At 40.7% G+C, this 23969-nt stretch overlaps 1 protein-coding gene across 7 annotated transcripts in view; it reads left to right on the top strand.

The window, feature by feature from the left end:
* Positions 1-23969, top strand: part of TULP4 (TUB like protein 4) — a 223062-nt gene that overhangs the window by 157819 nt on the left and 41274 nt on the right. For 5 of the 7 annotated variants that reach the window (XM_044924040.1, XM_025294333.2, XM_044924041.1 and 2 more), the window contains one exon: positions 2539-2700. The exons of the other annotated variants lie outside the window; for them this stretch is intronic. In XM_044924040.1, the coding sequence (XP_044779975.1) occupies positions 2539-2700 (162 nt within the window). The remainder of the gene's footprint in view (positions 1-2538; positions 2701-23969) is intronic. 7 annotated transcript variants of the gene reach the window in all.

Genomic DNA, 23969 nt, shown 5'->3' with positions numbered 1-23969 from the left:
GGACATGAGAGTTGGACCATAAAGAAGCCTGAGCACTGCAGAATGATGCTTTCGAACTGTGGTGCTAGTGAAGACTCTTAAGTGTCCCTTGGACAACAAGGAGATCAAACCAGTCAATCCTAAAGGAAATAAACCCTGAATATTCATTGGAAGGACTGATGCTGAAGCTGAAGCTCCAGTACTTTGGCCACCTGATGCAAAGAGCTGACTCCTTTGAAAAGACTCTGATGCTGGGAAAAATTGAAGGCAAAAGGAGAAGAGGGTGGCAGAGAATGAAGTTGTAGATAGCATCACTGATTCAATGGACATGAATTTGAGCAAACTCCGGAAGGTGAAGGACAGAGGAACCTGTCATGCTTCAGTTCTTGAGGTCGCAGAGAGTCAGACACGACTTACCGACTAAATAACACTTCTGGAAAACTTGGGTTTGCAGTGTTGGGTTATGTAAAGGTTTCTTGGATTGGATACAAAAAACCCGAAACATAAGAGAGAAAACTTGACATTGGACTTCATCAAAATTTAAAACTTTTACTTTTTGAAAGAGATTGATAAGAAAATGAAAAGGCGAGGTACAGAGTGGGGGAAATTACTTGAAGCATATATTCTGATAGAGGATTGTATCTAGAATTTTTACATCAAAGTAAGGTAAACGATGCATGTATATGTGTGTGTGTGTGTGTGTATTTACATATGTATGTGTATATTTATAATGAATAGGTAAACATGAACGGATATACAAATATATATGGCAGGAAAGCGAACAGGTAGGATCTAAAAGACGATGTGCAAATAATCAAGAAGCACATGAAATGACGCTCAGCATATTAGTCATTCGGGAATTAAATTAAAATTAAAAACAGTGTCCTACCACTACATACCTAGAATAGCTAAAATAAAAGACTGGCAACATCAAGTGTTGGTGAGGTGTGGACATACTCGCTCACACTGCTAATGGGAGTGTAAAATGGTTTATCCACTTTGGAAAAGTTTGGTAATTTCTTATGCATTTAAACATACACTTACGTTTGACCCAGCAATTAATTCCGTTCCTAGGTATTTACTCAGGAAAAAATGAAACCATATGTCTACAAAAGTCTTGCACATGAATCTTCATAGCAGTTTTGTAAAATAACCCAATGCTGGAAACAACCCAAATACCCAGCAGTTTGGAGAAATGAATAAGTGGTGGCACATTTATGCAATAGAATATTGCTCATCTATAAAAAGGAATGAACTACTGGCGCACACAAGAGTTCAGAATACTCTCAAAGTTATTACTTTCAGTAAAACCAGTCATAAACAAACGTGAGCATACTGTGTGCTTCTGTTCATGCAAAATTCCTAGAATAAACAGCTAGTGACAGAAATTAGATCATTGGTTGCCTCAGACCAAGGGTGAGGGTAGGGAATTGACTGCCAAAGGGAGCTTCATTACATATAAATTATAGCTCAGTTAAGTTGGTATTTAAAAGAATAGTGAGTACTATCAACAACTACTTGCCAAGAGTTTTGAAAACTTACATGAACTTACATATTCCTGAAAATATTTTGTAATAGAATTGACTGAAGAAGAAATAAAAAGCTTGAAAGCTTGACTGGTGCTAACACTATTAAATAAAGTGAAGCAATGGTTAAAAATCTTCCCATAGAAAAGTGCAGAGCCAGATGGTTTCACAGGCATGTTCCACTGGCCTTTGAGGCAACAGGTCAGGCCGGTTTATACAAATTCTTCCCAGCCATGGAAGAAAAGGGACTACCGTCCATCTCAAACTGAGAGGTCAGCATAAGCCTAATAAATTCAAAGACATTAAAAAAAAAATCATGAGTTTGACTCACTCCTGTATATAGATGTAGATGTAGAAATTCCAAACACATAAGCAAATCAACTTCAGCTTCAAAGGGCAATACTTTACCTCCAGGTTGGGCTTTTTGTAGCTATGCAGGATGGCATAAAACTGAGAAGTAATTTACTGCAGTAATAGATTAAGAGAAAAAAAACGTGTGGTCATTTGAATAAATGCATTTGATAGAACTCAACACACAAGTATAAGTAATGTTTTCTGGTTAGATTATTTCTCATTTTGATTGTGGGAATGTTAGCAAGACTGAGAAACATATGATCAGAAACTGAAACCTTTGCTTTCTTGATAAGTGACCAAGAGACATTGATGGAGAATCTGTTAGTATAAGGGGGAGGCCATAGACCAAACAGTGTTTAAATGCAAGGATGCTGGGACACAGCCCTGGGACAGTCTTGGTTCTGCCACTGGCCACTCTGTAAGACCAGGGAGGAGTTACATATGTCCTCTGTGGGAGGTATTATCATGAGCTTGATGAAGTAACGTGTGTGTGAAGCCCTTAGCATGCACTGGCGTATGCTTTCCAAACAGTGTCTTTTATATGTTACTGTTAAAATACATACAACATAGTATAGTGTCTAAGGCCGTCTTGATTTTAGCCAAAGGCTCAGGTAATGACTACAGATAGTGCTTCCCTTTCAGATCACAAGCTGACTCCTTTTGCCTGTGTGTCCCAAAGGTGAGCGATTTCACGTGGAGCCACGATGGGACGCAGGCGCTGATCTCGTATCGAGATGGGTTTGTCCTGGTTGGTTCTGTCAGTGGACAAAGACACTGGTCATCTGAGATCAACTTGGAAAGTCAAATCACCTGTGGCATATGGACGCCTGACGACCAGCAGGTAACACCTCTTGCACGTGATGTGTCATGTTCAAACCGCGTGAGCTGAGGGGGAAAGGCAGTAAGTATTAACACAGGGAGAGGGTGGGAAAGAGCCACCTCAAAAGGCTCGTAAAGAGTCACAAAGGAAAAGAGCACTGAGCTTGCCCAAGTAACAACCGACACAAAAATTTTATGTGAACCATAGATTGAGGAAATAATATGCCCTGTCAGTATTATAAACAGAGTTAAGAATTTAATTATACAAAATACTCATACAAAAGTATTTTAAAGTCTACAGAAAGAGCCAATTAATAAATGGATAATGGACATAAATTATTCCCAAAAGAGGTTCAGCTTGTCAGTAATCATGGTGTTCCCACCATGTATGTATTCTGGGGGAAAAAGCAAAATTATACAGTGAAGGTCTATTTTCACTTATTAACAGAAAAAGTGATATAGATGATTTTACTGATCATTCATAAGAGTTTAATTAAATACATATTCTCATTCATTGCTGGTAATAATATGCATTAGATCTTTGAGGAAGCAAAAATTTAATACAATTTTTAAGCAAGTCTTAAAAATTATCATCTGTTTTGATCTAGTAATATGCTTTAGGAATTTATCTAAAACAAAATAGGAAGAAAATAAAAGTTGAAGTCATTAAAGCATTTATGATAGTAAAAGTTTGGCAGCAGTCTGCTAGTATAAAAATGGTTAAGTAAACCGTGGTATAACCACTTAAAGGATCATATTGGAGTTCAGTAAGTTAGAGATTGTGGTTATAAAGATGATGTATAATCTAAAAGGGCTCTTGTGATATAGTGTTAAGAAGAAAGCCAGGATATGAAATTGTATGTATGGTGTGAGTACCACATCATAAAACAACCAAAGGAAACTACCCATCTTGTAAAAAGAACTGGAAGGAAATTAATCAAAATGTCACAAGGAGGTGGTTACTTTATGCTGATAAGCCTCGGGGTCATTTTTAAAACCTGATTTCAAATTTTCCTTTAATGTGCCTATTTTATATTCATGATAAGACAATATATAATAACCTAATAAAATCATATATTGATTATTTACTTATTTTTTTAAGTAAAACCTTTGTAAATATAAAACTTGTGTTTTCCAAGTACAGCAGAATCCATTAAATGCCAGGACATTTCACACTCAAGATTTCAGTTTAATTTTGGTAAAGTGTAATATGAAACCATAAATTTGAGGGGAACTTTTTTTTTAATGAATTGCTTGCCTGTAGTCACTGTGTATTTCATATTTACAGTTTTTTCAAGTAAAAATGTTCAATATTTTTTCCTCTTCTCAAAATTTTTGTTGTGAGAATTACAAAAGGTAGTCTGTTCTGAATTTCTGAGTCTCTTCCCTCACCCTCCCCTAGAGGCATCTGATTACCCAGTAGCATATGTGTGTTTCTCCGTGAAGCACTTGGGTTTATTTATCACATTGGTTTATTTCTGTAGGCTTCTGCTGTCCCTGCTGTCTGCTCAGAAGCTGCGTCCGCAGCCCAGTGAGTGACCTCACACACAGGCACTTAACCTCTCCCTGCTTCAGTTTCCTCCTCTGTGATGAGGGATGTGAATTATTTCCTGCCTAATTCCCAGGGCTTTTGTAATGACCAGATAAGGGAACACATGTGCAGGCACTTCAGACTATGTCAGAGGAAGTCTCGGCTTCACATTCTTCTCTCGCTTAGAGTGATGGAACCATGAGGCTCCTGTCTCGGTCCCCCGTGAGCTATGCCAACCAAATGACCCCAGCAGACTGCACACCTGGAGTGTGACAGGCATGGGGCCTGGAGATGCGGGGGACACAGTGGATGAGATGCCCGCTTACCTTTGAGGGCCTTGGGCTGCTCCAGGAGGCAGGCCCACAGGTGTCATGTGCTGCGTCCAGCGTGATTGCTGAGGGTAGCGGACAGCGTGGGCAGGATGGAGTGGAGATGGGCTGCAGCTTTGAAGCCCGGCTGAGGCCATGGACTTGGTTCCCTTGGCCGGTCGGCAGGACCTCAGAGCAGCTTTGCAGGTGGTTGGGCTCCTGGCCCATGCCTCAGTCTAGATGACTGTTTTTGTCGGTCTGTATTTAGAGCTAATGGATGAAGTTTCATTTGAGCAAAGTGCTCCATGGCCTTTCAAAAAATATTGCCGACCTTGGAGGAATTCAACACAGAGAAGAAATGAATAGATGCTCTGTGGGTCATGTGTGAACGGAAACATTCCTCCCTCTGTCTCGGTCATTCTTTCATATCTCTTGCTTGGTTTCAAAATTATTCATGGAAAAAGAGTATGAAGACAGTGTAGTGTTTGTAATGTAGTTAATAACCTTCTGTCTTTGATGTAAACAGCCTCCAGGATGCCCCCCCACCCCCGCCGCCACATCTTTCTTTTTTAATTTATGTTTTTGTTGCAGTATAATTGTTTTGCAGTGTTGGTTTCTGCTGGACAACAGCGTGAACCAACCACAAGTATACATATATCCCCTCCCTGTTGAGCTTCCCTCCACCCCCATCCCACCCCTCTGTGTCATCAAGCTGCTTCCTGTTAACTCTTTAAAATACAAGCAGTACTGTTTTACAAACAAGTGATTTTGAGATCTTGTATTTTCCTATTTGTCATATATATATATGTATATATATATATATATAATTTTTTTTTTTTTTCAGTTTTTTGAGGGGGGTGGTCTGGGTGGGTTGACACTGTGGCTCTTCAGACATAAACGTTTACAGATACGCAGTCAACTCGCATTGAGCCTTGGCCGAGTGTCGCTCGCTGTCGTAGCCTTCCAGCTGGCTCTGGAGAACCTGAGGCGTGTCTCCATTAGGAAAGGTAGGCGTGCTGGCAGGTGGTCCAGTCTGTGTCTCGGGGCAAACACCGCTCTCCTCAGAGGACACTGAGGATCTGTGCCCGCAAGAGCAGGATGGAGGAAAGAGCCTCAGACTTGGAGCTGACAAATTTAGGTTAAATGAAGAAAGAATTTTGTGGTCACAGTTCTGAGCAGAAAAGCACCAGAAGAAAACTCTCCCTCGTTTCCGCCCTTCCTAGGAGAACTGCAAGAAAGCAGCTCGCAGAACCAGTCCTCTGGGGCGGGGACCAGGGTTCTGCAGAGGACGTCTCAGGCTGGTGGCCTTGTCCCGTTCTTGTCTCAGTTGCCACTTCTCTGTCACAGCTCCCTCGAGAGGCATGTGATGGTCTGGGTGCACCAACTGTGTTTGGCTTCTTTTAAGGGACCTCAGGTGTCAAAGCCATGTGCCGTTGGGGCGAGTTAGCAACACGTTTTTCCACAGTCAGCGCAGCCCCTGATCAAACAGGGCTTGTTCCGTCCCGGCGTTTGCGGTTTCCCTCCCCTAGCCAGTTGCCCTTTCCACTGGACCCAGTCCTGGCCTGCTGGCCTGTCCTGCCAGCTTCCCCCGATTTCTTCTCAAGCTGCCTGCCCCCGGGCACTGGGGTCTTGGAACATCTTCTCCCTGGGCTCCTCCCTTGCTGTCTCCCAGCAGCCGCCCTCGGCTCCTGTACTCCTCTTCTCTTGCTGGGCTTCAGCCTCAGCCTCCCCCACCTCCCCCACCGCAAACACCCCCACCCCACCCCCCTCTTTTCTCCTGCCCTCGGGGTAATTTCTTCTGCTGCCTCATGTGCATCTCTAGCTTCCCAGCTCTGCTGTGCTCCCGTCTCCCTCTTTTCCTTTGCACCAAGCCCAGGCTGCCCACAGACCACCCCACCCCCCCCACCCCCCCCCCCCCGCTGCCCCGCCGCTGGAATCCCACATGGTCCGTGCTCCGCATCAGTCTCCACGCCCACCCTGCGCCTCTGTTGCTGATCATCTCCACACCAGGCGGGATTTGTGCTCAACTTCCCTTCTTCCTTTGTCTGTACCCTCTGCTTAGTCACTTAGCCCTATTGAGTCCACCTCCTGAATACTTTATTGCCAGGAATTATTTACTTGTATTGAAAAGTTACAGATGATTATTCTCAGGCTGACATCAGGGAAGATAGTTAAGGCTCCACGTGCCTAAATTCTGGAGTAGGGCTGGTGGATTTGGGGGCTCCCAAGTTCTTCCCAACTCTCCTTGTCTACGACTTCATCCCCGGGCTGGTGTCTTCTGTTGTGTCCAGTGGCTGCTTCTGCCAACCGGGCTGCCTTTTTCTTGGTTCATGTCCCGTGAGGGAATGAGTGGCTGTTCAGTTCTTTGAAGTCACTATAAGGTTCCTGTTGGCTGCAGCAGTGGCTTGCACACCGGGTGTGTTCCTCACGGAGTTGGGTGTGGCTGCCTTCCTGGGGCAGGGGGTGGCGGGGGCTCGGGGGGAGGAGGCGGAGAACACCCGGAGGAGCCCAGGGCAGCCCCACCCCTGTGAGTTTAGAGGTGATGTCAGGGTGTGACCCTGGTCCCTCTCTAGCTTCCCTTCCTGTTTTTCTTTTATTAAAGAGCTGTAGTTCTTAAAAGTCAAATAGTAGTGCTAGGTTTATAATGAATATTTTTTAAAAACACAAAACACTGAAACCAAGCACCACACAAGGGCCAACAAATTCCAGGGCAAGACATACCAAGCAAATTCTCCAGCAACAAAGGAACACAGCCCTGAGCTTCAAGATACAGGCTGCCCAAAGCCACCCCCAAACCATAGACATCTCATAACTCATTACTGGACATTTCATTGCACTCCAGAGAGAAGAAATACAGCTCCACCCACCAGAACACCAACACAAGCTTCCCTAACCAGGAAACCTTGACAAGCCACCTGTACAAACCCACACACAGCGAGGAAACGCCACAATAAAGAGAACTCCACAAACTGCCAGAATACAGAAAGGACACCCCAAACTCAGCAATTTAAACAAGATGAAGAGACAGAGGAATACCCAGCAGATAAAGGAACAGGATAAATGCCCACCAAACCAAACAAAAGAGGAAGAGATAGGGAATCTACCTGATAAAGAATTCCGAATAATGATAGTGAAACTGATCCAAAATCTTGAAATCAAAATGGAATCACAGATAAATAGCCTGGAGACAAGGATTGAGAAGATGCAAGAAAGGTTTAACAAAGACCTAGAAGAAATAAAAAAGAGTCAATATATAATGAATAATGCAATAAATGAAATTAAAAACACTCTGGAGGCAACAAATAGTAGAATAACAGAGGCAGAAGATAGGATTAGTGAATTAGAAGATAGAATGGTAGAAATAAATGAATCAGAGAGGATAAAAGAAAAACAAATTAAAAGAAATGAGGACAATCTCAGAGACCTCCAGGACAATATTAAATGCTACAACATTCGAATCATAGGGGTCCCAGAAGAAGAAGACAAAAAGAAAGACCATGAGAAAATACTTGAGGAGATAATAGTTGAAAACTTCCCTAAAATGGGAAAGGAAATAATCACTCAAGTCCAAGAAACCCAGAGAAGTCCCAAACAGGATAAACCCAAGGTGAAACACCCCAAGACACATATTAATCAAATTAACAAAGATCAAACACAAAGAACAAATATTAAAAGCAGCAAGGGAAAAACAACAAATAACACACAAGGGAATACCCATAAGGATAACAGCTGATCTTTCAATAGAAACTCTTCAAGCCAGGAGGGAATGGCAAGACATACTTAAAGTGATGAAAGAAAATAACCTACAGCCCAGATTATTGTACCCAGCAAGGATCTCATTCAAGTATGAAGGAGAAATCAAAAGCTTTTCAGACAAGCAAAAGCTGAGAGAATTCTGCACCACCAAACCAGCTCTCCAACAAATGCTAAAGGATAGTCTCTAGACAGGAGACACAAAAATGGTGTATAAACTCGAACCCAAAACAATAAAGTAAATGGCAATGGGATCATACTTATCAATAATTACCTTAAACATAAATGGGTTGAATGCCCCAACCAAAAGACAAAGACTGGCTGAATGGATACAAAAACAAGACCCCTACATATGTTGTCTACAAGAGACCCACCTCAAAACAGGGGACACATACAGACTGAAAGTGAAGGGCTGGAAAAAGATTTTTCCATGCAAATAGGGACCAAAAGAAAGCAGGAGTAGCAATACTCATATCAGATAAAATAGACTTCAAAACAAAGGCTGTGAAAAGAGACAAAGAAGGTCACTACATAATGATCAAAGGATCAATCCAAGAAGAAGATATAACAATTATAAATATATATGCACCCAACACGGGAGCACCACAATATGTAAGACAAATGCTAACAAGTATGAAAGGAGAAATTAACAATAACACAATAATAGTGGGAGACTTTAATACCCCACTCACACCTATGGATAGATCTACTAAACAGAAAATTAACAAGGAAACACAAACTTTAAATGATACAATAGACCAGTTAGACCTAATTGATATCTATAGGACATTTCATCCCAAAACAATGAATTTCACCTTTTTCTCAAGCGCACATGGAACCTTCTCCAGGATAGATCACATCCTGGGCCATAAAGCTAGCCTTGGTAAATTCAAAAAAATAGAAATCATTCCAAGCATCTTTTCTGACCACAATGCAGTAAGATTAGATCTCAATTACAGGAGAAAAACTATTAAAAAATCCAACATATGGAGGCTGAACAACACGCTGCTGAATAACCAACAAATCACAGAAGAAATCAAAAAAGAAATCAAAATTTGCATAGAAACGAATGAAAATGAAAACACAACAACCCAAAACCTGTGGGACACTGTAAAAGCAGTCCTAAGGGGAAAGTTCATAGCAATACAGGCACACCTCAAGAAACAAGAAAAAAGTCAAATAAATAACCTAACTCTACACCTAAAGCAACTAGAAAAGGAATAAATGAAGAACCCCAGGGTTAGTAGAAGGAAAGAAATCTTAAAAATTAGAGCAGAAATAAATGCAAAAGAGACCATAGCAAAAATCAACAAAACCAAAAGCTGGTTCTTTGAAAGGATAAATAAAATTGACAAACCATTAGCCAGACTCATCAAGAAACAAAGGGAGAAAAATCAAATCAATAAAATTAGAAACGAAAATGGAGAGATCACAACAGACAACACAGAAATACAAAGGATCATAAGAGACTACTATCAACAATTATATGCCAATAAAATGGACAACGAGGAAGAAATGGACAAATTCTTAGAAAAGTACAACTTTCCAAAACTCAACCAGGAAGAAATAGAAAATCTTAACAGACCCATCACAAGCACGGAAATTGAAACTGTAATCAAAAATCTTCCAGCAAACAAAAGCCCAGGTCCAGACGGCTTCACAGCTGAATTCTGCCAAAAATTTAGAGAAGAGCTGACACCTATCCTGCTCAAACTCTTCCAGAAAATTGCAGAGGAAGGTAAACTTCCAAACTCATTCTATGAGGCCACCATCACCCTAATACCAAAACCTGACAAAGATCCCACAAAAAAAGAAAACTACAGGCCAATATCACTGATGAACATAGACACAAAAATCCTTAACAAAATTCTAGCAATCAGAATCCAACAACACATTAAAAAGATCATACACCATGACCAAGTGGGCTTTATCCCAGGGATGCAAGGATTCTTCAATATCCGCAAATCAATCAATGTAATACACCACATTAACAAATTGAAAAATAAAAACCATATGATTATCTCAATAGATGCAGAGAAAGCCTTTGACAAAGTTCAACATCCATTTATGATCAAAACTCTCCAGAAAGCAGGAATAGAAGGAACATACCTCAACATAATAAAAGCTATATATGACAAACCCACAGCAAACATTATCCTCAATGGTGAAAAATTGAAAGCATTTCCTCTAAAGTCAGGAACAAGACAAGGGTGCCCACTTTCACCATTACTATTCAACATAGTTTTGGAAGTTTTGGCCACAGCAATCAGAGCAGAAAAAGAAATAAAAGGAATCCAAATTGGAAAAGAAGAAGTAAAGCTCTCACTATTTGCAGATGACATGATCCTCTACATAGAAAACCCTAAAGACTCCACCAGAAAATTACTAGAACTAATCAATGACTGTAGTAAAGTTGCAGGATATAAAATCAACACCCAGAAATCCCTTGCATTCCTATACACTAATAATGAGAAAACAGAAAGAGAAATTAAGGAAACAATTCCATTCACCATTGCAACGGAAAGAATAAAATACTTAGGAATATATCTACCTAAAGAAACCAAAGATCTATATATAGAAAACTATAAAACACTGGTGAAAGAAATCAAAGAGGACACTAACAGATGGAAAAATATACCATGTTCATGGATTGGAAGAATCAATATAGTGAAAATGAGTATACTACCCAAAGCAATTTATAGATTCAATGCAATCCCCATCAAGCTACCAACAGTATTCTTCACAGAGCTAGAACAAATAATTTCACAATTTGTATGGAAATACAAAAAACCTCAAATAGCCAAAGCGATCTTGAGAAAGAAGAATGGAACTGGAGGAATCAACCTACCTGACTTCAGGCTCTACTACAAAGCCACAGTTATCAAGACAGTATGGTACTGGCACAAAGACAGAAATATAGATCAATGGAACAAAATAGAAAGCCCAGAGATAAATCCACGCACATATGGACACCTTATCTTTGACAAAGGAGGCAAGAATATACAATGGATTAAAGACAATCTCTTTAACAAGTGGTGCTGGGAACTCTGGTCAACCACTTGTAAAAGAATGAAACTAGAACACTTTCTAACACCATACACAAAAATAAACTCAAAATGGATTAAAGATCTAAATGTAAGACCAGAAACAATAAAACTCCTAGAGGAGAACATAGGCAAAACACTCTCTGACATACATCATAGCAGGATCCTCTATGACCCACCTCCCAGAATATTGGAAATAAAAGCAAAAATAAACAAATGGGACCTAATTAACCTTAAAAGCTTCTGCACATCAAAGGAAACTATTAGCAAGGCGAAAAGACAGCCTTCAGAATGGGAGAAAATAATAGCAAATGAAGCAACTGACAAACAACTAATCTCAAAAATATACAAGCAACTCCTACAGCTCAACTCCAGAAAAATAAATGACCCAATCAAAAAATGGGCCAAAGAACTAAATAGACATTTCTCCAAAGAAGACATACAGATGGCTAACAAACACATGAAAAGATGCTCAACATCACTCATTATCAGAGAAATGCAAATCAAAACCACTATGAGGTACCATTTCACACCAGTCAGAATGGCTGCGATCCAAAAGTCTCCAAGCAATAAATGCTGGAGAGGGTGTGGAGAAAAGGGAACCCTCTTATACTGTTGGTGGGAATGCAAACTAGTACAGCCACTATGGAGAACAGTGTGGAGATTCCTTAAAAAACTGGAAATAGAACCACCTTATGATCCAGCAATCCCACTGCTGGGCATACACACTGAGGAAACCAGAAGGGAAAGAGACACATGTACCCCAGTGTTCATCGCAGCACTGTTTATAATAGCCAGGACATGGAAGCAACCTAGATGTCCATCAGCAGATGAATGGATAAGCAAGCTGTGGTACATATACACAATGGAGTATTACTCAGCCATTAAAAAGAATACATTTGAATCAGTTCTAATGAGGTGGATGAAACTGGAGCCCATTATACAAAGTGAAGCAAGCCAGAAAGAAAAACACCAATACAGTATACTAACGCATATATATGGAATTTAGAAAGATGGTAACAATAACCCTGTGTACGAGACAGCAAAAGAGACACTGATGTATAGAACAGTCTTATGGACTCTGTGGGAGAGGGAGAGGGTGGGAAGATTTGGGAGAATGGCATTGAAACATGTAAAATATCATGTATGAAACGAGTTGCCAGTCCAGGTTCGATGCACGATACTGGATGCTTGGGGCTAGTGCGCTGGGACGACCCAGAGGGATGGTATGGGGAGGGAGGAGGGAGGAGGGTTCAGGGTGGGGAACACATGTATACCTGTGGCGAATTCATTTTGATATTTGGCAAAACTAATACAATTATGTAAAGTGAAAAATAAAATTAAATAAAAAAAAAAACAGCACACAAAACACAAACTACCTTTCAGTTCCTGGTGCCATCCCTCCCGCTCCCAGGTTCTGCTCCCGTGGTCACCACTTTTGCTTGTTTCCCTCCAGATTTCTGAGTGGTGGGCTTATTTGTCAGCTTGATGTTTTTCAGCCTCGGGTGTTCTGCACTGACTTCCTACCTGGGAGATGAGGACTTGGCTCTCCCCCTATTCCATGGCCACCCACGTCCCCACCCCATCCCACTCGCCCAGTGTGCTCAGTCTTCCTGCTGAGGGCACACGTGACTCATCACAGAGCCAGGGTGGCATTGCCATCGTCACGCAGTCATTTGCATTTTCCAGAATTAGTCAGTTGCCTGACTTATTTGCTTGGTTGTCAGTGTACCGATCACGAACTAATCCTTCCACTCTCCAAACACTTGAAAGGCTCCTCTGAAGAGTTTCACTACCCCAAGCAGCGCATCCAACTCACTTGTTTCCTGGGCCCTCAGCCTGGACCGGTTGCTCTCGGCCTGCAGCACACCTGGAGCCTGAGCCCGTTCCTTCATCTCCCCCTGTTGATCTCAGACCAGCACCTGTATTTCTGTGGTTTGTCCCTTCATTTTGGTGGAACACGTCGTCAGAGTGTTGTGAATTTCAAGATGTGCTTTGTCTCTCTCACCAGTTTGGCTGGAACATGGTGGTCACTTTCCAACTCATCCTTTGCCTCCAAGGACTTGTCATAGCTCTGTGATATTTTCTTTTCGCTTTCAGGAAATCTTATTATTCAGGTGTCCTCTTAGATTGATGATTTGATTTTAATTCTTTTCTCTCCCAGTTTCTTTTCTTTGCCTAATGTAATTTTCTAGGTGATGTGCTGAGCTATATACTCCAAGTTTTCTTTGACTTTGAAAAAATTAATGCTATCACATTTTTAACTTTTTGGAGCTCTATTTTTGTTTTCTGATTAGATTATGATCTGTTCTTTTTAATATATATATATATATATAATTCTTATTTCATGGAGGACAAAACAATGTGAGATGTTGAGTTTTTGAAGTATTCTTCTGCATTCTTCATTGTCTTTCTTTTCCATGTTCTTTCTGGTTTGGTTTTGGCTTCTCTTTTTCATATTAGATGCTTTTCTCAAATGTGTGGTGATCCTTGGTTGTCTCCTCATATTTGTAATGTGGATACTAAAAAGTAAAGCCTGGGAGGTGGGGTAGTGAGTGAACCTTTCCTTCTGCTTGGAAGACCCATCTGGACTTCAGAGTCTTGTACTATCTTCCCTACCATGGCAGTGTTGGAGGTTGGCTGCCTGTGGGCCTTACCCGGTGGCTGAACTGGACTCACTTTTATCATTGAATTGCTGGGTTTTTCACCATAGACCCCTGAGCTGTGTCTGCGCCTTCTGTTCAGCCCCTTCTGAGAGTAAGATGCGCACTCGTCTGCCTGGGAGGGGAGGAGATGTGGCGGGTTAGCCGTTCCTTTTCAAGACGTCAGCCAGTCCACTTTGGGAAGGTGAGGTGGAATCAGCTTTCTCTTGTGCTTTTCGCTGCAGGTTTGGGCTTCAGCTGGCTCTGGTCTGTTCTGTCGCTTACCATGTACCTGTCTGCTGTCCACTCTCTTAAGCGTTGACTTCTCTGTCTGCTGACTTACTGTCTCCAGTTCTCTGTGAGAGTTTTACACTTGTTACACGCAACTGTGTGGGTTTTGGGGAAGGTGTCAGTTCATCCTGCAAACCCTCATGCATTTCCAGGCTTCTCTCTGCCCAGCTGCCTCCTTCACACTCGCCCTAGTGGACTAGTTTCCTGAGCTCACATTGCTTTTCTACCTTCACACAGGCTGTTCCTTCTGCCCTTGCCCCTCTTCTGTCCAGTCAGCTCCCCCGGCCTTGGCACCTGGGGATGATCCAGCCCTGGCCTCGCCTGAGGACTCTCCGTGTCTCCTCGCATCTTTGGGTGCCACACAGACGTGAGAGGAATTCTTGGTTTACCCTACAGAGCCTGCCCTGGGGGGACCCTGCATACATTTTTCATCATAACTCTTTAGTCTAATTTTTTGTTTTTTTCAAATCTATTGACACTTGTGTGGAATCTTTCATTAGTTAAGGCTGGTTGATTGTTGTTTTTTTTTTAGGTTCTGTGGTTATCCCTTCTTTAGAAAGCAGTTTGATTGAGGATCCTAATAACTGAATTCTTCCTCTTTCTCAAATCCAAAAACAGTTCCTAAATGTGATCATTGTTGGTTTAATCCTGATCCATGATATAGAAAATTCAACTCAGTGACAGGTATTAGCTGCTAGGATACTCTACCAAGAAAATCCATGTGGTTCCTTTGAGAACACTCTGCAAGATTGTGTGTGTTTGTGTGCTCAGTCACATCTGACTCTGCGACCCTGTGGACTGCAGCCCACTGGGCTCCTCTGTCCTTGGGATTTCCCAGGCAAGAATTCTGCAGTGGGTTGCCATTTCCTTCTCCAGGGGATCTTCCCGACCCAGGGATCGAACCCAAATCTCTTGCATCTCCTGAATTGGCAGGAGGATTCTTTACCATTGCGCCCCAGAGCCGTGGTGTCAGGATTTTCAGAAGATTCAGTGTTCCCATTGCCTGGCATGTGTCCCTGTGGTACTGCCCGAGGGCAGTGGGATAGGATTGATGGCATCTTCACAGACCACCCGCCCTCAGATTCTTTACCTCTTTTCTTCCTGTGTCATAGCTGGCCCCTCTATTTCCAGCTCTTTGATCTCTTCTCTACAGTAATGAGAACTCTTTTAATCCTGTGCCAACAGACTCTTCAGAGTTAATCTGGAATTCTCCTCTTTCCCCAGTGTGCCTAAGACCCCTGTTCATTTTTTTCACCGTTACACGGGGGTTGTAAGTGAATGATGTACCGCAGTTACTCTATTGCAGACCTTGGTCTCCATGGTACGGGGTGGGGCGGTGCACGGCCTCACTGGGATACTCAGTGTATAGTGCATAGTTGTTATTAATAGTTACTCTTCTTGTATGGGGGAGTGAAGTCAGGAACAACAGTTCACCATCTTGGTGACATCCCTCCCAATAAAAACTCATGATGAACATCCCAGAATTACATTTTAGGAAGTCTGTAGTCGCAGGAGGGAAACTCTAAGGCTCATTGCCTTCAGTGAGGACACAAGTCAGCATTTTTAAAAAATCATGAAGGCAGGAACTTGCTTTTCATAAAATTTGGAAGTACTGATCATTACTTTGTAGAGTTTATCCAGGCCATGACAGATACAAACTATGATTAAATTATTCAGCCGAGGTTATCCAGTGATGCTTGTGAACTTAGAAAACAGGAGAACAATCCTTTACAATAGAAGGGAGAGAAGTAGAGTTATGAAAATTGCCCTGTTTAGAAGGTAGTTTGATGTGAAGTGAGAATTCTTCACCTAATACATATTTGACTTTAGATTTCTATGAGTAATGTTTGTTTATATATTAAGTTTTTTAAAGGAGGTCTTAAATACTTTAACAGACCTAGTATTTTCTTAGACACTTTAAGCCATGATTTCAAATAAACTTGAAGGCCTTGTTGTGAGGTTGGTACATCCTAAACAGCCCCAAGAGAAGACTTAGCATTTTTTAGGTCTTAGCACATGTAGATATGAGAGGGGTGAAATCTTTGCCTCTGGCCTCCATCCTGAAGTTTTGTTGTTTTTGTTGTTTTTAATCTAGGAAGAGAGAAGATTTCTTTTTGCTTCTGAATACAAATTGTAGGTAGATCCCAGTTCCTCTTAGCAGCTGAAAGGAAGTTTTTCACAGAACATAGTCCTTCCTGGTCTCTGCTGATGCGATCTGTGAGCCACCAGAGTTTTTGCAACAATGTTAACTGCAGACAGGACCACGATGCGGACAGCAACAGGGAAAATCACTAAAAGTGCCCTTTGTGCCTCTGTGACATCTATGAAATGAAAACTGGTTTTTCTGTACATAATTTGTAAGAAATATTGATATGACCTTTATTGCTCATTTGGAGTAGAGTCAGGACTTGAGTGATACGGCAAGATTATTCAAAGGGTATTTCAGTGCAGGATTAGTTTATTTAATTCTAATCATTTTAAAAACAAAATATTTAAATCATCAGTATACAGCATCTTTTCAGAGATATTAATTGATGAAAAAGGAACTATTATGATACTGCTGCTGCTGCTAAGTCACTTCAGTCGTGTCCGACTCTGTGCGACCCCATAGACGGCAGCCCACCAGGCTCCCCCGTCCCTGGGATTCTCCAGGCAAGAACACTGGAGTGGGTTGCCATTTCCTTCTCCAATGCATGAAAGTGAAAAGTGAAAGTGAAGTCATGTCTGACTCCTAGCGACCCCATGGACTGCAGCCTACCAGGCTCCTCCGTCCATGGGATTTTCCAGGCGAGAGTACTGGAGTGGGGTGCCATCGCCTTCTCCAATTATGATACTAGCATGTGCTTAAAGCTTTAATGCATTAGTCAGTGGGAAAAAATAACTCTTCATTTAATTTTGAAATGTAAGGTAGCGTGGTAGGCTACAGTCCATGGGATCGCAAAGAGTCGGGTACAACTGAGCAACTTTCTCTCTTCTTTCTAAGGTTATGAAGTACCAGCATACAAGTCAAGTAGATTTGCTAACTCCTTCAAAGTATTCCAAGTAATAAATGATTCTGTAGGGTTTTTTAATTCGATAATTTTTAAAACAGATTATAAAAAATTCAGTAACATCAAAAATAGAAACAAAGAACATATATTCATGACATTTGCTATTTTATCCTTTATTTTTTTTCTGTGCTGTATTTAAGGCAGATCCCAGATCACATGTCCTCTCACCCATACTTACTTCAAAATAAATCTCTTCAAAATGTGGATTTCCTGCCATAATCACAGTGCTGTTATCTGTCACAACCACCTCTTTACTTTGAAGAAGGTTCTTGTCAGATTAAAGTAAATGATTTGTCTGGGGCTTGGATTGACTGTGGCTTTAAAGGAGGACATCTGTTGTGTCCAGGAGATGGGTATTTATTCTCAAGTGTCTCTGTGTCTTGTACTGTAAGATCAAAAGCGGTTTATAAAGGAAACTTTAAAAAGCAACATAAATCTTTACATTCTCAGCTAAAAATATGATATTGCCACCATATTTTTATAAATGAAAAGTAATTTACTGATATCTGACGTATAAGAAATGACTGTCTTATAGGTGAGACCCACTCATTAACGGGGGAAAGCCAGACTTAATAAAACCAAAATAAAAGGAATCACAATTTGGTATTTGCAAGGAGTTTCTTGTTCACTGTAAGAAAACGTTTTCCTCTGCTGGCTGTGTTAGTGCTGGTTTGAGGGATGAGCCTGCACCTAGCCCCTTCAGTAGTAATCATAGGAGCTCTGTAGGCCTTAGATTGCCTGTGAAGACTTGGAAGCCATTGTGCTAACTCAATGAAAGAAGCACATGGAAATCTCTCTCACACAAGCTCTGGTATTTAAATTATTTATTGCTATTACTATTTTTAATCTGCAGACTCACTAGAGTAATTACTCAGTGAACCAGTCTTATTCTGGAGAAGAGACCCTCGATGAAGAGTGAACTATAAGCAGGTTAAAGGCCCTGGGGAGTAGAGATCCTGCCTACTTGTGGAAACATAGCTTTGATATTAGATTTAATCTGACCAGTGGAAAAAGTGATTCTCCTCCCTCCCTTCCCATTCGATTTTCCCATGACTTTTTAGTGGTGCATGTACTAAAAAAGTACTGTAAAAGGGAAGCTCATCTTTATTTTAAGCCCTGAACTGAACACATATAGAAATGACTCTTGCCAAAAACATGCAAGGAGGATGTAAGTAATAATTAAGGAAAATAATGGAAACATACACAGGAAAGGAGATCAGGAGATGGCCGCCACCCTTTATGGCTATCTTTGTACTACTGTTAATACTGTTTAAAGTTTTTTGGATTTTGCTTGTGTGTATGTGTGTTGTAGATATCCTATTGAGTGCTTCATAGGAGAAAATAGTATTTTTTTAGCAAAAATAGGCCAAACTACTGTGTACTATTTTGTGCTGTTTTGGTTGAGTGACACTGGTAACTAAGATGTTTAAAAATTAAGTTGCTCTTTGTTATCTCTGAACTCAGATCATTGAAGAATTACTGTATAGAACACTCAGTATAGGTGAATTTAAAATACACTAAATAAAAACTTTCTTGAAATTTTTTAAGTTAAGAGTGAAAGATGGGAGGCAGTTATTTGTGTACGCTGGCTCTTATTAAATACATCATCTAAAGATTATATTCAACAAAAGTGATGTTAGCAGAATGGCAGAATAGCAAGCTCTGGAACCTCCTTTCTTCAACATACAGACCAAATCAATAATATACTGACCAATTCCCTTTGTGAGAAATCCAGAAGCTAGTTAAGAGGCTTTTGTACCCCTAATGTGTTATGAAACTGCCACATCAGAGCTGGTAGAAAAACTTGATTTGCCATAATCACTAAGTGCCATATAATTGGGAGAAAAACCCCAGCTTCAAGCTGACCCTGGGAAGAGAAGGAAAGAACTGGATCATGTGTCCGATGTTTTGATTTTTTTCTGGGTGTGGCCTAAGCCACTGGCTTCTATCTTACCTGTCTCAAAGGGCTGATGGAACACCAGGGGCCACTGAGAAAAAAGATGACAGTTTGAACTAGCATGCTCAACACAGCCCCTTCTCCTGGCCCAATACAGAGTGAGCTGGTAAGGAAGTCCCAGATTTCAGCTACTATGTTAAAAGCAGTGGGTAGGAAAGAGTTGGACCGTGTATCCAGTGTTCAGATTTCCTTAGGGCTGCCCAGGGGACTGGCTTTTGAATTTGAGCACTGACAGGACCCAGCATACTCCATACATCTTGGGTCACTCTGAACAAAGATAGTGGTTTGGACTAGTATGATGGTTGGAGCGACTTCCAGAGTCACTAAACAGGCTGAGCAGTGAGAGTCTTCTTTTTCACAAGCCTAGTCCAGGAAAATTGGGAGAAGTGGTAATTTTGTCTGATGCACAGACATCAACATAGAGAGTCAAGAAAAATTAAGAAACAGGGAAATAAGTCCCAAAGGTATAAGATAAATCTCCAGAAACTGACCCCAGTGAAATGGAGATATAAAATTTACCTGACAGAGAATTCACAATAGCAGTCATAAAGATGCTCAGTGAGTTAAAGAGAAAATGCATGAACCAAGTGAGACTTTCAAATGTTTTTAAAGTGGTTTTTTAATTAGAAATTAAGTAGCTGATGTGTATGATAACTGAAATGAAAAAATACACTGGAGGGTTTCAGCAGCAGATTAAATGAAGCAGTGGAAATAATCAGCAAACTTGAAGATGGATCATTGGAAATTATTTAATCAGAGGAGAAAAAAGAAGTGAAAGCATGAAGAAAACTTGAGAGACTTGTGGGATACCATTACATGGACCAATATATGTATTATGGGAGTCTCAGAAGAAAAGAGAGAGAAAGGGGAAGACTGCTTACCCAAAGAAATAATTGCTGAAAACTCTCCAAATCTGGGGAATAGACATACAGATTCAGTGATCCTCATGGTTCCCAAATAAGATGAACTTAGAGAAGTACAAACCAACACACATCATAATCAGGTCGTCAAAAGTCCAAAGACAAAGCAGATTTTAAAATCGGCAAGAAAAAAAGTAACTTGTCTCATGTAAGGAGAACTCCATAAAGCTATTAGTGAACTTTTCAGTAGGAACCTTGCAGTCCAGAAGGGGATGTGACTATATATTCAAAATGCTAAGTGAAAAAACTACCAATCAAGAGTACCTTGCAAAACTGTACTTCAAAAGTGATAGAGAGATAAAGGCTTTCCCAGACACACAGAAGCTAAGTAGTTCATCACCATCACTGCAGATGGTGATTGCAGCCATGAAATTAAAAGACGCTTACTCCTTGGAAGGAAAGTTATGACCAACCTAGATAGCATATTCAAAAGCAGACACATCACTTTGACAACAAAGGTCCGGCTAGTCAAGGCTATGGTTTTTCCAGTGGTCATGTATGGATGTGAAAGTTGGACTGTGAAGAAAGCTGAGTGCTGAAGACTTGATGCTTTTGAACTGTGGTGTTGGAGAAGACTCTTGAGAGTCCCTTGGACTGCAAGGAGATCCAACCAGTCCATTCTAAAGATCAGTCCTGGGTGTCCTTTGGAAGGACTGATACTAAAGCTGAAACTCCAGTACTTTGGCCACCTCATGCGAAGAGTTGACTCGTTGGAAAAGACTCTGATGCTGGGAGGGATTGGAGGCAGGAGGAGAAGGGGATGACAGAGGATGAGATGGCTGGTGGCATCATTGACTCGATGGACATGAGTTTGAGTGAACTCCAGGAGTTGGTGATGGACAGGGAGGCCTGGCGTGCTGCAATTCATGGGGTCGCAAAGAGTCGGACACGACTGAGCAACTGAACTGAACTGAACTGATATCACTTTTAGATATAATAAAACTTAAAAGATAAATATTAAAAATGACTGTGTCAATGAATACACAATGTAAAAATATACAAATTGTGACATCAGTAACATAAAATGCAGTGGAATGAAATAATTAGAAGTAGAGTTTTTTATGCAACTATAGTTGTTAGGAGTTTAATAAAATAGACTGACATTAGCTATAATTTCTTTCATATAAGCTCCATGTGAACAAAGAAGATACTTCTAGAGATATGAAAAAGAAGAAGAAATCCAAGCATATGAATATAAAAAAAATTTCAACGAAACACAAAGGAAGATAGCAAGAGAGGAAAAGAGGAACAAACGAACTAAAACATTGACAGAAAACAGTTAACAAGATAGTAATAATAAGTCCTTCCCTATTAATAATGACTTTAAATTTAAATGAATTAAACTCCCTATAAAAAGACACAAAGTAGCCGGTCTGCTGAAAAAAACAAAAATAAGATCCAACTATATGCTACCTGTAGAAGATTCACTTCAGATTGAAGATCATATATAGGCTGAAAGTGAAGAGATGGAAAAAGATATTCCATGCAAATAATGACCAAAAGAACAAAGATGACTATATCACACAGAATAGATGTTAAGGACTGTCACAAGAGATAAGGAAAAACATAAAGGCAAAAGGGTCAACTTACCAGTAAGAAGGAACAATTGTAAATATATATGCATATATATGCATGCACTAGTAGAGCACCTAAATATATAGAACACTCAATTATTATATAAAGCAAACACTGACACAAGTGAAAGGAGAAATACTAGAAATACTAAGGTTGGTGAGAAGGTAATTCGGATTTTGGACCATGAATTTAAAATCATCATAACTAAGCTGAAACATGTGTATTAATCAAAATAGGAACCATTACAGTCAACACATTTTTACAAATGAGAAATGTTTCTTTATTACTGTAGCATAAAAATTCATGCTTCAGGATTCAGCAGACTCTTGGAAAGCATTTTCTGCCTCCTGCTGGTTGTGGAGGTATTTTCCCTGAAAAAGGTTGTCAAGATGCTTGAAGAAGTGATAGTAGGTTGGCGAGAGATCAGGTGAATAGAGTAAATGAGGCAAAACTTAATAGCCCAATTCATTCAACTTTTGAAGCATTAGTTGTGCGACATGTGGTCGGGTGTTGTCATGGAGAATTGGACTCATTCTGTTGACCAGTGCTGGCTGCAGGCCTTGAAGTTTGGTGCATCTCATTCATTTGCTGAGCATACTTCTCAGATGTAATGGTTTCACTGGGACTCAGAAATCTGCAGTGGATCAGACTGGCAGCAGACCACCAAACAATGATTATGACCTTTTTTGGGTGCAAGTTGGCTTTAGGAAGTACTTTCGAGCTTCTTAGTTAGCCCCTGAGATGGTCATCACTGATTGTCATGTAAAATGACACATTTCACCACATGTCATAATCCAGTTGAGAAATGGTTCATTGTTGTGTAAAATAAGAGAAGACAACACTTCAATACAACAGTACTTTTTAAAATTTTGGGTCAGCTCATGAGGCACCCAAGTATGAGCTTATGGACTGTAGCTTGCCAGGCTCGTCTCTCCACAGGATTCTCCAGGCAAGAACACTGAAGTTGGTTGCCATGCCCTTCTCCAGGGATCAAACCCACGTCTCTTATGGTTCCTGCACTGGCAAGTGGGTTCTTTACAACTAGCGCCACCTGGGAACCCCTTCCCCTTTCCAGTTTGCTTCAAACGCCTAATGACTGTAGAATGGTCGACATTGAGTTCTTCAGTGACTTCTTGTGTAGTTGTAAGAGGATCAGCTTCAGTGACTCTCTCAGTTGGTCGTTGTCAACTTCCAGTGACCAGCCGCTGCTCTCCTCATCGTCGAGGCTCTCGTCGCCTTTGCATAGCTTCTTGGCTCACCACTGCATTGTGCATCCGTTACAGTTCCTGGGCCAGATGTGTTGACATTGTGAGTTGTCTCTGCTGCTTTACTACCCATTTTGAACTCGAATAAGAAAATTGCTCAAATTTGCTTTTTTGTCTAACATCATTTCCCTAGTCTAAATAAATATAAAACAAACAGCAAGTCATTAGCAAAAAAATAAAGTGAAAAATGCACATTAAGATGATGTATAACATAACCACATTTAAGAATGTATTTTAATATCAAACAGCAAAGTTGAACAATGCAAAACCACAATTAACTTCTGCAGCACCCTAAACAGACAGCAATCCAGTAACATAGAAGACTTCACTGTCGCTCTCAATACTGGATAGAACATACAGATGGAAAATCCATAGAGAAACAGTGCCCTTTGACAACTATATAAACCAAGTAGACCTAACAGATATGTGTGTTTTTTTAATTTCAAACACTACATCAAGTTTGTTTAAATAATTATATACGTGGTATAATATGTCACATACTGCTTCCATCAGTTCTTTGGTGCTCAGCTTTCTTTATGGTCCAGCTCTCACATCCATACATGAGTACTGGAAAAACCATAGCTTTGACTAGATGGACCTTTGTCAGCAATGTAATGTCTCTGCTTTTTAATATACTATTGTTGGATCATATGGTAGTTCTATTTTTAACTTTTTAAGGAACCTCCATCAGTGTTCTCCATAGTGGCCATACCAATTTACATTCCGAACAACAGTATAGGAAGGTTCCCTTTTCTCCACACCTTCTCCAGCATTTATTCTTTGTAGATTTTTAAAATTTTTATTTATTTGTTTAGTTCTGACTGTGCTGAGTCTTCACTGCTGCGCAAGGCTCTTCTCTAGTTGTGGTGAGCGGGCCGCTCTCTAGCTGCGACGCGTGGGCTTCTCACTGTGGCTTCTCTGTTGCAGAGCACAGACAGGCTCTAGGATGTGCATA

This window comes from Bubalus bubalis, chromosome 10 (assembly GCF_019923935.1).
Source record: "Bubalus bubalis isolate 160015118507 breed Murrah chromosome 10, NDDB_SH_1, whole genome shotgun sequence".
NCBI lineage: Eukaryota > Metazoa > Chordata > Mammalia > Artiodactyla > Bovidae > Bubalus > Bubalus bubalis.
The sequence above is the reverse complement of the archived record's forward strand: the minus strand, read 5'-3'. Positions and strand labels throughout refer to the sequence as shown.